Raw genomic sequence first — 17,962 nt, 5'->3', positions numbered from 1 at the left:
TGGAACCGCAAGACCGCTACGGTCGCAGGTTCGAATCCTGCCTCGGGCATGGATGTTTGTGATGTCCTTAGGTTAGTTAGGTTTAACTAGTTCTACGTTCTAGGGGACTAATGACCTCAGCAGCTGAGTCCCATAGTGCTCAGAGCCATTTGAACCATTTTTTGAACCTGTGGTAAGTACAGGGTGGTGTTTGATGATGGATCCAACTATTTTAGGTCCAGGATAAAATTTGGAGTGGATCAACCAGCATTAAGGCCGGGATAATATTCAGGTTGTATCCGCCAGTGTTATGCCCAGGATACTACTGTTTGCGGTTGGTCCCCCAGTGTAATGACTAAGACTTTGTTTGAGTTGGATCCACCAAAGTTACATCCAGCGTAACGTCCACAACTGAATTCACCAGCATTACATCTGAAGCAGTATCCTTAAGTGGATCTAGCCACAGTAGATCTGTGGGGGTGGGGGCTTGGGGCCAACACGTAAAACGGTATAATAGAGCTATGTTTGCTTACAATAGGATAACGTTAGCTCCATGAACATTATTATTGTTCCCTTCTATCACATATATATAGTAAGCTTGCAGTATATGTATGAAGCTTGGCGAGCTGTAGACGGAATATATTGTGCTATTAACATACAAGAAAGGACAAATGGATTTCAACGTTGTTAGGTTGTCACGGAGTGATATTTTTGTGATAATCAGTAGGTATAAAGCTATATTTAAGATATCTAAAGTCTTAAATGCATTTTGTGTATATATTGTAGCTTACATGATGAGTGGCTTCTTAAGTTAGCCTTATGTGTAGACGAAGATTCTATTTCTGGATTACCATTTGCAGGAAGGGGAAGAGTAAGTGATCTTGGAGACTCTATCTGGCTTGGTTTAGGGATGCAAATCACTAATGGATGCCAAAGAACCTTGGTAGGGTATGAAACAAGAGCATGAATATTCTTGTACTTACACACTTACAAATGGATAAAAGATGTGAAAAATATGAATAAAACGTCGAAAATTTTGAATATGTAGGAAAAGTATGAGAAAATAAGGAATATGATGGAAATCAGTATCCGAAATAGGAATACAGGATGTTCTGTATTTATACAGAGGGAGTAATCGAAATTTTCAGCATAAACATTTTATGTGCAGGATATAAATGACGCTACACACCCTTAAAAAAACATTATAAAGAGGCAGTCACCAGGATTCCTGTCAGAAATAGTCTTTTGCGATGTAAACTACACCAAATGCCAATTGAATGTAGTTCCCGGGTAACATTTGCTAGGAAATGAGTTGTGATGGAACTGGCCACTCACCGCAAACGTTCCTGTCGCTCTTGAAACCAATTGTCTTTGATACGGTATGATACTCATGTCTGATCCCTGCTGGGCAAGACTGGGACTGTTCCTGCATCATGTTACATGGCTGCGAGCGACACATCATTCCTTCTAGAGATGACAGACAGTGCGCGGAGATACACCAATGAATCGGACAAATTCGTTCAGGGTTTGGCCATCTACATCTACAACTATACTCCCCAAGCCACTTTACAGCGTGTGGTGGAAAGTAGTTTGTGTACCACTTTCACTGCCCTTCTCTCCGGTTCCATCGTGAATGACGCCCAGGAAGAACTATTTTCAAAAAAATGGCTCTGATCACTATGGGACTTAACATCTGTGGTCATCAGTCCCCCAGAACTTAGAACTACTTAAACCTAACTAACCTAAGGACATCACACACATCCATGCTCGAGGCAGGATTCGAACTGGCAACCGTAGCAGTCGCGAACTATTTTCGGTAGGCCTCCGTGTGAGCTGGACTCTCTAGTTTTACGATCATGAGATTTTCGCAAGATATATGTAGCAGGAAGTAACATATTGGTTGACTATTCTAGACACATACGCCCTCGGAATTTCAACAGAAGACGACAGCGCGCAGCATCTGTGTAACACTTTCGCGCTTACTAAATAAACCTGTAACGGGACGCGCTGCTCTTAAGTCTTATTTCATGGGCAGCTCTAAATACAGTACCTCCTTTCTGCCATTCTATCATGTCACGACGTCGATCCCTCTTCGTGCACTAACTCCATACGAGTGACTGACGCATAGACACTACTTCACTTTGGTGACTTAGTTAGCGATAGACTGTCACATAACCGACTGGTACTTCTACTCCATCTATAGAGCTACATAGCAACCAGTGTGCTCTTTAAGGAGGCGTCTGTGTGTGGGACTGATGAGCTCTCCGTTTAGTCCCATAACCCCCTCAATCAATCAATCAGTCGAGGAGTTGATTAATACTTTTCCGGCGAGATATGCGCCATCTGTTTATGGTTTCCACGCACAACAAAATGCAGATTATTCCAAGTTGTTCACTGAAATGTTTTTCGCATACTGAATTTATCGTTAGTGTTTTTTTCAGTATTAGGATGAGCTGAATGTACTATGAACTTACAAAATTAACAATGAGTACAACAACATGGAAATATTTAAAAACTCGTTGCTAAATATTATTGAGAATTCCTGCTTTTAGTATCTCCTTAGTTGGATTAATTACACTGAAGTGACAAAAGTCCTGGGATATCACGAAATAACACGTCGGGCCTCCTTCTGCCGTGCATAGTCCAGCAACTCGACATTGCATGGACTTCACAAGCCGTTGGAAGTCCCCTGCAGAAATACTGCCATGCTGCCTCAATATAGTGCATAATTGCGAAAGTGTAGCCTGTGTAGAATTATGTGCACAGACTGACCACTCGATTATTTCCCCAAAATTGTCGATGGTATTCATGGAGAGCGATCTGCCTGGCCAAATCATTCCCTCTAATTGTTCAGAATGTTCTTCAAGCCAATCTCTAACAACAGTGGCTTGGTGACACGGCGAATTCTCATCCATAAAAGTCCCATCGGTGTTTGGGTTCAAAAATGGTTCAAATGGCCCTGAGCACTATGCGACTTAACTTCTGAGGTCATCAGTCCCCTAGAACTTAGAACTAATTAAACCTAACTAACCTAAGGACATCACACACATCCATGCCCGAGCCCGGATTCGAACCTGTGACCGTAGCGGTCGCTCGGTTCCAGACTGTAGCGCCTAGAACCGCACGGCCACTCCGGTCGGCATCGGTGTTTGGGAATGGTTGAAAATGGTCTCTTAGTAGCCGAACGTAACCGTTTCCAGTCAATAATCGGTTCGGTTGGACCAGAGGAATCAGTCCATTCCATGTAAATACAACGGAGCCACCAGCAGCTTGCACATTACCTTCTTGACAACTTGAGTCCATGGCTTCGTGGGTCTGCGCCACACTCGAACCCTACAATCAGCTCTTACCAACTGTAATCGCGAGTCATCTCACGAGGTCACGTTTTTACGGTCATCTATGGTCCAACTGATATGGTCACAAGCTCAGGAGAGGCACGGCAAGCAATGTTATGCTGTTAGCAAAGGCACTCACGTTGGTCACCTGCTGCCACAGCCCATTAACGGCAAATTTCGTCGCACTGTTCTAAATGATATATTTGTCGCGTGTCTCACGTTGATTTATGCGGTTATTCCAGGCAGTGTTGCTTGTCTGTTAGCTCTGCCAACTCCACGCAAACGCCGCTGCTCTCGGTCGTTCAGTATAGGCCGTAGGCATTGTGTTGTCCGTTGTGAGAGGTATTCCGTGATATGTAGTATTCTCGGCATACTCTTTACACTGTGGATCTCGTGATACTGAATTCCTTAGATTAGATTAGATTAATACTAGTTCCATGGATCATGAATACGATATTTCGTAATGATGTGGAACGAGTCAAATTTTCCAATACATGACACAATTAAGTTAATTTAACAACATAATTAAGTTAATATAACAACTTTTTTATTTTTATTTTTTTTTATTTTTTTAAACTTTTTTTTATTTCTTTGGTTTTTTTTCTTTTTTTTCTTAATTTGTATCTAAAAATGCCTCTATGGAGTAGAAGGAGTTGTCATTCAGAAATTCTTTTAATTTCTTCTTAAATATTTGTTGGTTATCTGTCAGACTTTTGATACTATTTAGTAAGTGACCAAAGACTTTAGTGGCAGTATAATTCACTCCTTTCTGTGCCAAAGTTAGATTTAATCTTGAATAGTGAAGATCATCCTTTCTCCTAGTATTGTAGTTATGCACACTGCTATTACTTTTGAATTAGGTTTGGTTGTTAATAACAAATTTCATAAGAGAGTATATATACTGAGAAGGTACTGTGAATATCCCTAGATCCTTAAATAAATTTCCGAAATGCAGTATCGCATGTTTCTAGCTAGAACTATCATTCCGCATTCAAAGTGTGTTAGTTCCTGTCGTGTGGCCATAACAACGTCGGAAACCTTTTCATATGATTCACGTGAGTACAAATGACATCTCCGCTAATGCATTGCCCTTTCATACACTGTGTACGCGTTACTACCACCATCTGTGGAGGTGTATATCGCTATGCCATGACTTTTGCCACTTCAGAGTATAGTACTTTCATCTGGAAAAATACAATAGCAGGTTGATCTGTCTTTGCTGTTATCTAGATGGATCCTTCTCATTAAGAATCACCAATCTCTTCGGAACTCGTGCTCAAACTGGTCTCCTAAATTCTGATATGATTCTGTGCTTGTGGGCAGACGGCTGTTCAGGAGACACTGTTGACCCATTTTCCGTGTCAAACAGTTGACTTAGTACATTTAGTTTATATGCTGTTTTTCTACGTGTGTACTTTCCTACACATTGTGATTCTCATTATGGCGTGTGTCCCACGTGGCCTCCGGCTGTTTTCTCCACCTGAACAGCAATGCATTTACGGATTTGTACGAACACATTTTATTTATTTTACTGTTTGACCTGTTAAGTTCCCCTCATGTTAGTCATACTAAATTTGATGACCTTCCTTGTTGTATCCTTCCGTGATTTTGGTGTGGGACGGGTGCGGCCGACGCACTTACTGCCACAGATACCAGCCGATGAGAGTCTCCAGGGTAATAACTCAGTTGTTACCATCTGATTGAAGTTATTGTCACGAGAAATTCTACCTCGATGATAAAGGCGCTAGAGCTAATCGTTCTTCTTTTCCTGAATGAGATTTTCACTCTGCAGCGGAGTGTGCGCTGATACTGGCAGAAGTAAAGCTGTGAGTACCAGGCGTGAGTCGTGTTTCGGTAGCTCAGTTGGTAGAGCACTTGCCCGCGAAAGGCAAAGGTCCCGAGTTCGAGTCTCGGTCGGGCACACAGTTTTAATCTGCCAGGAAGTTTCGTTCTTCTTTTCCTGTTTCACATCAATTTACCTGAATTTCCAGTGGAAGGGGAGACTGAAAACCGAAATGTTTAGTCCCTTTAACTGGATAATAGTTATCATCGTTAACTATGACCGTACCGTACAGTACAGTATCTAGACACACTTAAATAATACAGCTTTTGTGATAACGCTGTGAGATGGTGACACAGTGAGATGCGGTGCAACAGTAAAGGTCATAGAAATCCGTTCTGTTTTGTTCCTACGTACAGTATTTCACCAACACTTCACTTCAGTTATTCTTGTGACTTGACACTGGCTCACCTCTGTAGCTCCCCATCCGACCACAGTGGCTATGGTCCCGCCAGGAGTCTGCTGTCCCTGTTCCGGTAGAGGGACGGGCTGTACTGTGGGTCCTAAGGTAAGAGGCTGCACCAGCTGAAAGCAGTCAAAAGAATCACCGTTATTACACTTTCCATTCTGTTGTTAGTATGGTGAGGACGTGCGGGCATTATAAAGAGGAACTGAGTACATGGAGTATACACTCGTGTGGCTCTTAGGTTAGTGCAAACCATTTTGTGGTGGACTGAATTTGTGTGGGATGAATTACAAGTCCCTTTAGAACAGAAGTAATGTAGGCAATTGTGACGTCTAAGTATTTTGTTTGCATTGGTGGTGATGCTGACGCAACGGCAAGCAGCCTACACATCCTGAAGAGCACTTTGGGAACTACAAAGCTTTAAGTCCTTATAAGGAGGACTGGTCATCAATAATATTGTTACATACCCCCATCCGGTGACACACTTATCAATGCTCAGAATTTGGCGCAAAGTCTGCTGATCAGCCTAATGCTGGTGATGAAAGTCTCTTCAACAAGATTCGAACCTGCTATATCTGAGTACAGCGTCACTCCACAAGAGCATAAGATCACCTTCCGAAATATCTGGGAGACATTTCTCATAATTATTACCGTTTTGGACTTAGAAACTCGGTTGTTTGAAAATGGATTCCCCACCAGTTCTTAAGGGTCACAGTATGGTATTCAGTTCTATACAGCAAATATTCATACCAATAATTCATACAGCAGTTGAACAGGAGTCACTAAACATGATGGAATATTCCAAAATTTTTGAAGTACACACTGATGTAAACTTGAACTGGGAAAAGCATGTTATGGAGCTACTCACACAATTAAATTTAGCTCCTTTTCCTTTTTGTACAATTTCAGTCTCGAAAACAAGCGAATCAGTCCCATGACATGTTTTGCCAATTTCCATATAATAATGCATTATGCAATGATTTTACACGGCAACTCTACAGAGTACTGATTACGCAAAAGTGACCAATGAGAATAATATGTAGGCGCCTCTTCTGGTGTTAGGCATTTCATCTGCGCCTTCACAGTACCTATATTCGCTAATGAACTTCGTCATAAATAATCTACGAAAATTTGAGAAGAATAGTGATGGCCGTACCTACAACGCTAAAAGAAAAAATGGCATTTATTACTCATTATCAAAGCTGTCGGTGGCTGAGAAACTAGTGTAACAAGGATCAATAAATTTTTTTATGATTTTTTCCCATAAGATAAAATGTCTGCCTGGTAGCAACACAAGTTACAAATCTAATCTAAAATAATTTCATCTGGACAGTTCCTTCTGTTGCAGTGACAACTTTTTATTTAAGAACTAGCAGCCAATAAAGAAACAGCTGGTTTACAAGGATACTTGAATGAATGGAACTGAGAAATATATACACTCGTTACTGTTAGAACTAATCATGTACACATATACCGTCGACTGACTGGATCCACACCATTTCCATTAACAAAACGTTCAAACAATAAATGGAATTTGTAGCTATGTAGCTAAGTACCTAGTATGCATATATTTTGAAAAATAAAATACTGGCGTGAAAGTGGATAGCCCTTGATTGGAATCTCGTTCGTTATTTGACATGAAAATATACGGCGTGAATAGCCTTTTTTTGAGGTGTATGTGTTGTGAAGTGTTGTGCGTTTCTACGCATGATGTCACTTGCTAGTTAAGAAAGTGGAAAAGCGTTCAGAGAAGACCATAGACGTATTGTAGGAGACCAGTTCAACCCTTAGGAAAAATATGAGATCAGGCAATTCTATGATCCTCAAAATAACAAATATAAAAACTAATTAGCTGAAAAAATGTAATTGAAGTTATCGAAGTACAGTCTTTTACATGGAGCCGTATAGCGTTAAAGAAACAATTTCGTTGTCATGTTGTGTGGAGCCAGTTCTCTACGAAAGGTAGAGCTTTCACAGTTTCAGAACAATAGCACGTAAGTTAACAGACGATTATATTCTCTTATTATGTTGCATCTGACAATACGGCATTGAAACACATTGCAAGAATGCTAATGCAACACATGTGCGCTACAATGTATATATAGTGTACATGTTTTTATTTTCTACATCCAAGTGCTGCACATAAATAGCGTCACAGAGTGCATCGAAGCCAAGTCAGCGATCAACTATTTACAACATAAGACCGAAGTAAGTCGAGATCTGACATTACTTGCCTACTACAATAGATACTGTAATACTGTAAGGAAATTCAATAAAATTTCCAGAACTTTGCATGTCCTAACAGAAAAAATAATACCAATAGCAAAATTAAAACTATATAGAACTGTGTCACACAAGAGACAGAACAGCCAGGTAGTATACAAGACTCCCTAACAAACTAAATTAACAATGTTGTGACTAACAATACCCAAGCTGCAAGTACTTTTAACAATCACATTCTAAATGCAGTAGCAACTATAGGATTAAGTAGTTCAGTTGAAGAAGCAAGAGAATTTATTAAAGGTATCAGTCCAGACAATTTTAAAACTAAAAATACCACCAACATCCTTCAGTGAAATTACTATGATTATAAAAATTCTAAAAAACGAAAGCTCATGTTCGAATGATGGAAATTCAAACAGAATTGTGAAAAGTTATTGCAAGTTAATCAGCAATGTCCTTAATGATATATGCAATACATCACTGCCACAGGAAATTTCTCCATGGAGGTTAAAATATACGATTATTAAAGCAATTGATAAGAAAGTGTTAAAACAGACTTAAAAATTATGATATAATCTCCTTATCGGCCTCTTTTTCCAAAATATTCGAAAAAGTAATGTTCTTAAGTGTATTTGCACACTTCAGTGGAAACAATCTACTTAGCAAAACACAGTTTCGATTCCCGAAAGGTTGCTCGACTGAGAGTGCTATTTATACATTCACTCATCAAACAATACAAGCCTAAAATAATAGTATATCGCGAGTTGATATTTTTTGTGATCCTTCGAAGGCGTTTCATTTTGTAGAGCAGGACACTCTCTTATCAAAACTCAAGTTTTATGGACTTGATGGCTTTACACACAACTGGTGTGAACCATACTTAACAAAGAGAATGCAAGTAGTTGTGCTGAATAATTCAGACAATGTCGTAAAGGTGAAAATTTTAGAGACTGGGGAAAAAATCACAAAGTGAGTCTCACACAATTCAGTTACTAGGTCCCTCCTATTCCTTATATATGTGAATCAACTTCCACTTCACATTCAACAAGCAAAACCTGGTACCTTCTGCAGACCATACTACTATTATAATAAATCCCATTACAGAAAAAGCAACAAAAGGGATGGTAAATGATATTTTCCAAAGAATTATTTAGTGATTGTCTGAAAATGGGCTCTCCGTAAATTTTGAAAAAAGCACGCTACATTTAGTTCTGTAGAACAAATAGAGTAGTACAAACAATTGACGTCAATAAACAAGGTAGGAAGCTCCAAAGTTTCGGATGTACACATTTTTCCCAATTAGAAGAAGAATACTACCGAGCTTCTCAAAAAGTTAATTTCAGCTACTTTACTCTTACTACAATTGCTGATCTTGGAATCAAACTTAACAACTTCCTGACATATTACACATATTTCCACCCAATAATGTAGTACAGAACAAATTTCTGAGGTAATTCATCACTTACAAAACAAGTATTGATCGCACAAAAGCGAGCAGTAAGAATAATATGTGTTAACCCACGGACTTCATGTAGATACCTCTTCAAGGAACTAGGCACTTCAACTGCGCTGTCACAATCATTATATTCGCTAATGGAATTCGCCATAAGTAATCAATCACAATTTGAGAAGAACAGTGATGTACATACCTAGAACACTAGAGGGAAAAATAACCTTTATTACCAATTGTTGAAGGTCTCAGTGGCTCAGAAAGGAGGTCAGCATGCAGCAGCAAGAAATTTTTGATCTTTTTCCCAAAAACATAAAATGTATGATAGGCAGCAAAGCAAGTATTAAATCTAATCTAAAATCATTTCACGTGGACGGCTCCTTTTGTTCCACTGAAAAATTTTTATTCAATAACAACCTGCCAGTAAAAAACAATTAATATATAGTGGTAGTCTCATGGGAAGAACTGAAAAGTATATGCGTTCATCAATATCGAAACTGATCGGACAGACATATACTGTCAATTGACTGGATCCAAATCATTTACCTTAGAAAATCGTTCAAATTATTGATAGAAATTGTAACGAAGTAGCTAGTACTCATATATTTAAAAAATTCAAACGTGAAAGCAGATAGCCCTTGATGGGAATATCGTTCGTAATTTGACCTGAGAACATCCGCTGTGAACAGACTGTTATGAAGCGTATGTGGTGTGCTGTGAAGTGTTGCGTGTTTCTGTCCATGATGTCAATTGATTGTTAAGAAAGTCGACTAGTGCCCATAGAAGACTGGAGGCGTATTGCATGAGTTGAGTCCAGTCTTAACAAAAATATGAGAACAGGCAATTTGATAATCCTCAAAATAACAAACTTAGATTTTGAATCAATATTTTACATGAAAGTCGATAATTTCGTTTCATCTTGTGTGGAGTATAGTATGTAAGTTGACAGACGATTATGTTGCCTTTTTGTGCTACATCTGAAAATATAGCATTGATAGACATTGTAAGAACACTAACGCAACACCTGTATACTATAATATACATGCATTCGTTGTGTGTGTCTAGCAAACCTCGATGCATGTGCTTCTTTCCATTGTGTACGTGCATGCACACAAGAAAAGGCGCACATCTGTTGGTATGCGTTAATAGCGCCATAGAGAGCATTGAGGGCCAAGTGAATGAAAACCATCTTAACAATGTTACCATCATTATTTCGCGACTGCTATCTTGAGGTAAATAGAAATATGATGTAAGTGAACTCGCTTCAGTTTTTCACAGTTCACACAGGTCCTTTAACTTGTGATATCAGTCGCTCAATGATCTCGCGCCATAAAACTATGTACTGCAGAGTCCTATGTCCAACACTTTTCGATTAACCGCGTGCTATGAAACACCTCTTTCTCCACCTTGTATTATGTTCAGCTGCAAAGTTTCCCCAGGTAACGTAGGCTAGAATTTTGTCGAATACTAACGTATTTATTAACATTATAAGAAATGGGCATAAGGTTTTACTTACTATCTTGACAAAATTAATTTTGGAACTGTTTTTGTATGCTTGCATATACATATCTGAAGTACATGTACACGCTGAAAACCCTGCGGTGCAGTACCGCAGCGTGCCACTAGGCGAGATGGGATAAAATGAAATGGCGCAGCCCGTCTCCTTGCCATGATTAGACTGATGCATATTGTTTTGGCTTTTCTAGCTGCGCGCTGCAGCGCTGTGACGTTAAACTTCGATGTTCACAAGGACTACACACATGTTGTGGTATAGAACAGGGATCATGTCGCCACACGAAAGTTGGCAACGTGAATCGATACCAAAAACACTTGTGACGACTCGCTGCAGTCCGCAAAGGTATATGGCATGGGCTCGTGAAGACCACGCCTCCCCTATCCGCAACAGTAGCGCCCTGAAACTGAGATCAGTATAGTGTTGAGCATGCATGAACTCAACCCATTTCGAGACCTCAATTACACCAGTCAACATCATCGTCTAAGACCAACAGTTAGTTGAAGTTTCTGATAAAATGTACACCATAAGGTTGAACATGGTACTGCGAGAGAACAGTCTGTTAATTGGAGCATCAGGTGATGCTTCGCTGGTTCATTACAATTGTAAATTGTCCAGTACTCCTGTGGCAACAACGTGAATGAAAGTGAAGTACATCTACAAAGTGAACTAATATCTAATAAGTTCTAGTTTGATGAGCCATCTCTCAGAGCAATCAAAGAACCCACAGTTGTGACAACATGGAAGTAGTTTCATGTGGTCACAACACATGTAACTGGAAAAAAATTAGCTTTATATTTCCTAAGTGGTCATTAAAAGTTATGAATTACTGATGGCGTTAGCGTGTGAAAAACACACGACCCTCCGTTCCTGTTACACCCAAATACAGCCACAGGAGCATGACATTAATTTTTAAAGCTAGTACTGAGACAGTCAGTGCTAATGTGTCTCTATTGACAATATATCTGCGATGTAATAATGGAAGGAGGGCAAGACTACACAAAGTTTAAAAGAGAACTCAAATATTAGCATTTATTTCATCTCCTTTCAAGCAAGTAATCTCTATTAAAGTAATATGTACTATCAAGGACTATACCTATACGTCTTATCCTCTGAGAAATCATGCAACGCTGAACCAATAACTTCTACCACCTACTGATGCTCTCTCATATATATATATATATATATATATATATATATATATATATATATATATATATATATATATATATATATATATATATAGTATCACTTAATATGCATACAGGAGTCTCGCATTTACCTTAATCAGAGCTACGTCGTTTATGTAGTCGTAATGGTAATTATCGTGGAAGACGAATTCACTGACGTGGATGAGTACTCCAGTGTCATTCCTCACACTGTTGGTACCGGCTCGAACATCAGACACGCGGATCTCCTTTCTGAAATAGAAATGCCACGTCGTCTCACGGAAATTACAGTACTTTACAAATCCATGAAATTCTGTCTAAGAACATGTGTTCTGCTTCTTCAGTGCTGTTGTACTTTGCCACTTAGTATCAATATTAGTCTTCCATGAAGAAAGATTAATTTGTAAAATGCCACTTTGACAGATACACAGAAATCGAACGCTAAATAATTAATAACTGTCGTAAAAACGTAACTCAACGAGACAAATAAGCATTGACACAGAACAAGACCTAACAAAAGCAGATACAAAGTGTGATAACTAATGCTCAAAAACATCAATTTGAAACACTACCGACTGGCTTCGATATCAGTAATCACCAAGTAGGGGCCTAATAAATGAGTTATATTGACAGTGTCCTAAGGATAAGGGGCTGATCGGCTAATACTGTTGTGAGACCTGTTTTGTATCAGTGTTTCAGCCGCTGAATATTGTATTAACACGATCAATAAGGTTGTGTCGTAACAATAATCACTACAGCGTACCGCTGTAATTAACTGCTACATTCTCGATTTTACACAAATTTGAGGCAATTTAATGGTGCTGACACTCATCACAAGGTCACCCTTTGGCACATTCACACCTTATAGCATTAATTAGCACGAACACATCACAGTTGCAGTGCAATAGATTGTCGGCACGGTACAGTATAGGTAATAAAACACTTCCAAATAAACTCTTTTGTCACGATCGGTAAATTGCTGAGGGTCAACTCGCTCAGTCGACAATACGCATTTCGGGCGGCCTTCATCCATTACACCACGTCCTGCTCGCTTAGAGCTCTCTTAGCGACAGTTCCCTGCATACTGCCTGCACTTCACTTACTAACAATTGCTGTATCTCACTGGCGCTGGCGGCGCTCGACTATCGATGCCGACACATACCTCTAACTGTGTGAGGCAAACTTACATTTACCTTTACGTAAAGGGCTGTGCACCCCTTACAAACTGACACACCAGAAATCGAAACTGCTTAGAGGAAGTTGAACAACAAGCAAGTGACAAGGACAGACAATATTCCCACTCACTTAATAAAATATACTGGAGATTAACAAAAGGAAGCAGTATGAAGTAAGCAAAGGGATGAAACTCTATTAGGGGAATTCCCAACAATAAAAAACGTTACCACGCTTTCGAAAGGAAATGCCAATGAAAATTCAAATTACATAATCCTGACATTTACACCACACGCATCAAAAACTCAGCTTAAAAATAGGCAGATTCTCCAAAATTGAAGCGAAGAACAAGAGAAGCTGTAATAGCACCACGAATTATATTAGAAAGAGTGACTGAAAAGAACAAGAACATCATTACCTTATAAAAGGCTTTGAACGGAGTGAAGCGGCAATCATTATTGGAAAAAACAAAAAAAGCTTGTATAAAAGAAGACTGAGCTTAGAGTTACACGAAAATCAAAGTTCGTAAATACACTGCCAGAAAAAATTAGTGCACCGGGAAAGACGACGTCGATTTTGATTCGATGACGCCATGTGGCACATGGGAGTAGTAGGTGTGTTGATAAAGGTTTCATCGTAGCAGCATAGCTGCCAGAGCACCATCTGTGTCTACCATCTAATATGGAACACTCACATCCAAAGGCTCACTGTGGTGCAGACGTGTGAAGCAAGCAGGTCACAGTGCCATTGGGGCCGCACTCGTGCTTCCTACAGTCAAGTGTGCGCATTTGAAATGAGTGAAATCCTTCCCCCCTCGCCCATCCCCCTTCCGCCACGCACACACCAAAAACCAAGGGCCGTACGTGGTGGGTTAAATTGTGTGCCTAAACGGTATAGATGGCAAGACCGTAGGTGACAGAAACAACACACACTATGTGATCAAAAGTATCCGGTCACCCCCAAAAAATACGTTTTTCATATTAGATGCATTGTGCTGCCACCTACTGCCAGGTACTGATTATCAGCGACCTCGGTAGTCATTACACATCGTGAGAGAGCAGAACGGAACGCTGCGCGGAACTCAGGGACTTTCTAACGTGGTCAGGTGACTGAGTGTACGTGAAATTTCCACGCTCTTTAACATCCCTAGGTCCACTGTTTCCGGAAAAGAGAACGGCCCGCCGGTGTGGCCGAGTGGTTCTAGGCGCTTCAGTCTGGAACCGTTCGACCGCTACGGTCGCAGGTTCGAATCCTACCTCGGGCATGGATGTGTGTGATGTCCTTAGGTTAGTTAGGTTTAATTAGTTCTAAGTTCTAGGCGACTGATGACCTCAGAAGTTAAGTCGCATAGTGCTCAGAGCCATTTGAACCATTTGAACCAGGATTCGAACCTGGGACCGTAGCAGTCGAGCGGTTCCAGACTGAAGCGCCTAGAGCCGCTCGGCCACATTGGACGATTGAACAGTGGAAAAATGTTGTGTGGAGTGACGAATCACAGTACACAAGGTGGCGATCCGGTGGCAGGGTGTGGGTATGGCGAATGCGCCGTGAACTTCATCTGCTAGCGTGTGTAGTGCCAACAGTAAAATTCGGTGTTATGGTGTGCTAGTGTTTTGCATGGAAGTGGCTCGCTCGCCTTGCTGTTTTGCGTTGTACTATCACAGTACAGGCCTACATTGATGTTTTAAGCACTTTCTTGCTTCCCACTGTTGAAAAGCTATCCGGGAATGGCGAATGCGTCTTTCAACATGATCGAGCATCTGTTCATAACGCACGGCCTGTGGCGGAGTGGTTCCACGAGAATAACATCCCTGGCCTACAGAGAGCCCTGACCTGAATCCTATAGAACACCATTGGGATGTTTTGGAACGCCGTCTTCGTGCCAGGCCTCACCGACCGACATCGATACCTCTTTTCACCGCAGCACTCCGTGAAGAATGGACTGCCACTTCCCAAGAAACGTTCCAGTACCTGATTGAACGTATGCCTGCGAGAGTGGAAGCCGCTGGAGGGCGCCACGAACTTGTAAGTCATTTTCAGCCATCAGAAGACAGATGGCAGCCTTTTCACTAGGTACAGGAGCAACAGTTGGGATATGTATTATTAATATAAGGATATATATTATTAATATTATACAATATGGCCTTGCTACGTTGTTACTGTGAATGTCTGAATTCAAGATGAGCAGTATACCTGTGTGGCTTAATTGTGATACCATTCTCTCGGATAAAATATTCTTGAGATAAAATAGTCCCCCATTCAGATTTCTGGGCGAGAACTATCAAGGAGGATATTGTTCTCAGGAAAAACCAAATTGACTTTCTACCCCAGTCCATACTTTAAGCAAACTGTGAAGGAAACTAAGGATAAATTGAGAATTTATTATATTCACCATACAGTACATCAAAGAGCAGCTCAAACAGGTCTTTTCTTCATGTGTTCAGTGGGAAGTAGCATTCGTGAAGCGGCACACAACGAGTAGACAGGCGAGTCTTTCCCAAATCTTGATCAGTGTGCCTGGAGTAAATGTTGCAACAACTGCTTCAGTCCTGTTTCTTAAGGCTGGTAGATCAGCTGGTAGCGGAGGCACATACACATGGTCCCTTACAAACCCCCAAAGGTAAAGATCGAATGCAGTCAGATCGGATGAAGGGCATGCGAAACAAGCTCTATCATCTGGTCATCTGGCCATCGAGGCCATTCCGGCGATCGGTTACAACTTGGTTTAACCAATCGCGTACTGAGTTGTGTCCATGTGATGTGGCGCACCATCTTGCTGCCAAATAAAGTTCTGAGGTTGAGCTTCTTCCAATTGAGGAAAGGGTTGTAGCTCTAGCGCACCAAGATAAGAAACAGTAGTTACATTTGCTTCAGCGAAAAAGAAAGGCTCACAGACTATCCTCCGAGATATGGCACAAAAACATTTTCCTCGGGTTGAAAATACAGTTGTAAGGTTCTTTCATTTAACACACGATCGGTTTCGGACTCTTATACGCCTATCTTGAGGTGTCCTAACACCTTGCTCGGCGATCGTTGGTAGCACACCGCGTCTTGTATACGTCCACCACGGCGCTCGGGGTCACAGCTCCAAGTTGCGACACCTGAAGATGGGCGTATAAGAAGCCGAAACCCGTCGTGTGTTAAATGAAGGAACCTTACAACTGTAGCGGTATTTTAAACCTCTGGTATAATGCTCAGTTGTGGCTGTTCCTCCGACAGGATTGTTTGTAAAAAAACATTCAGTCTCGTTCCGACAGTACTTTCTCGAAGGGGTTTGCCTATACCAGATGCGCACATTATGTGTGTTCACAATTCCACTTAGGTGAAATGTCGATCCATCACTGAAGACGTCACGATACAGAAAATCGTCATCGCCATGCAGAAACATTCTTTTGTAAAGTGTGGCACGTAAACCGTAGTCTGTAAGCTTTTAGAGATTGTAACAACTGCAAACGATAAGAGTGTAGTTGTAAAGGTCTCTATAAAAGCCTGAATGCAGACGTCACTGCAATTACTAATTCACGACTAGCCTTCCGAACTAATTTCTTGAGACTGAGCGTGAAAGAGTCTCTCACTCGTTCAACACCTTTTCCAAAGACAGCCGGGTGTCCTCAAACTTATGAAAGCAACTACGGCTGTTATCACTTGGAAGATCACAATGGAACTTAAAACGGAAGGCTCGTTGCATGTAACAACAGATTCAGTCCATGCAAACTGTAAAACAAAAAAGCTTTCTCTTCACTGGTCGCCATCTTTGCTAGTCAGCTCTGAGGGCCACTTTAGGCTTGATGGTCGTATACGTGTTTGCTAGTTCACGTGGCTGTGTCGTGAGAGTTCCGTTTTTAAAATGGAAGCTGAAACCGAGTCATGCCGGATTACACTTAGTGACCAGTGTCCCTATAGCAAAATCGATTCCCTACGTGGAAAGAACCCAGCGGAAATTTACAACGCTTTGAGAGAGGTGTATGGTAAAAGCACAATGTCACGGCGGTCTACTCATTTCCATGAAGGTTGGACAAGCATTGAGGACAATCCAAGAAGTAGAAGACCATCAACTGCAACAGACTAAATCTTTCAGGTTATCGTGAATGACGTCTTAAGAGAGGATCGACGAAAAACATGACGAAATTGCATATGAGTCCAGAATGTCTACCACTTCTTCGAAACCCCATACCTAACTTACATTGTGACTCTTACCTTTGGAATTTGTTTCAGATTTGACTAAAATCTTCCTCTGTAACAGTGAAAAAGCTTGGCGCCCTGTGACCTCATCCTCTGACTCAGCGACGCCTCAAACAGCAAGGTGTCAACGCATGCGAAAAAGTGGTCACACCTCAGATGCTCATGTGAGGTGTAAGGTGGGCTAATTGTTTCTCATTGACACCAAATTTCACTGTAATGCTGCTCATCGCTATCGTGGACGTGTCACGTGATAGGAAAGTTGTCACACCTTCTCTTACCTACATTTCACTCCCTTCTTTTAACGCTTCTGCGGTGGAGGTCAGAGCCACGACATACAGCGTTGATATCACGCTGTTTCTTACGGGTGGTCGAAGAAAACGTTTGTCAAACGGCCGCTCGCTGAGAATCGATACCAAGAGCCCTCAGGAGCTCCATGAAACCACCCTTGACCTTTGGGCGTTGATTTCGACACATTTCGCTGCCGAAAACGACAGGTCACAGTGTGATGAGCAATGGGACGACGTTCTTGACAAGGTTCGAAACTGATGACACCCTCTGGTGATTCAGTCCTAATCTAAGGACACCGTCGGTCTGCAACCCCATTGAAAGTGATCTGACCATTTTTCAATGTAGCGCGACCACAATTTTTGCTCGAGTACACAGAACAGGACCACTAGGTGTGATTCAGAACC

At 41.0% G+C, this 17,962-nt stretch overlaps 1 protein-coding gene across 1 annotated transcript in view; it reads right to left on the bottom strand.

The window, feature by feature from the left end:
* LOC124613886 (trypsin-1-like) overlaps positions 1-17,962 on the bottom strand; it is a 43,775-nt gene that overhangs the window by 14,337 nt on the left and 11,476 nt on the right. Inside the window, exons 4-5 of the mRNA XM_047142625.1 lie at positions 12,029-12,167; positions 5,566-5,679 (exon numbers count right to left, since the gene is read on the bottom strand). Coding sequence (XP_046998581.1) covers positions 5,566-5,679; positions 12,029-12,167 — 253 coding nt within the window. The remainder of the gene's footprint in view (positions 1-5,565; positions 5,680-12,028; positions 12,168-17,962) is intronic.

The sequence above is a fragment of the Schistocerca americana genome, chromosome 4, assembly GCF_021461395.2.
Source record: "Schistocerca americana isolate TAMUIC-IGC-003095 chromosome 4, iqSchAmer2.1, whole genome shotgun sequence".
Taxonomy (NCBI): domain Eukaryota; kingdom Metazoa; phylum Arthropoda; class Insecta; order Orthoptera; family Acrididae; genus Schistocerca; species Schistocerca americana.
Note: the sequence above shows the minus strand (reverse complement) of the source record. Positions and strands in the feature narration are given on the sequence as shown.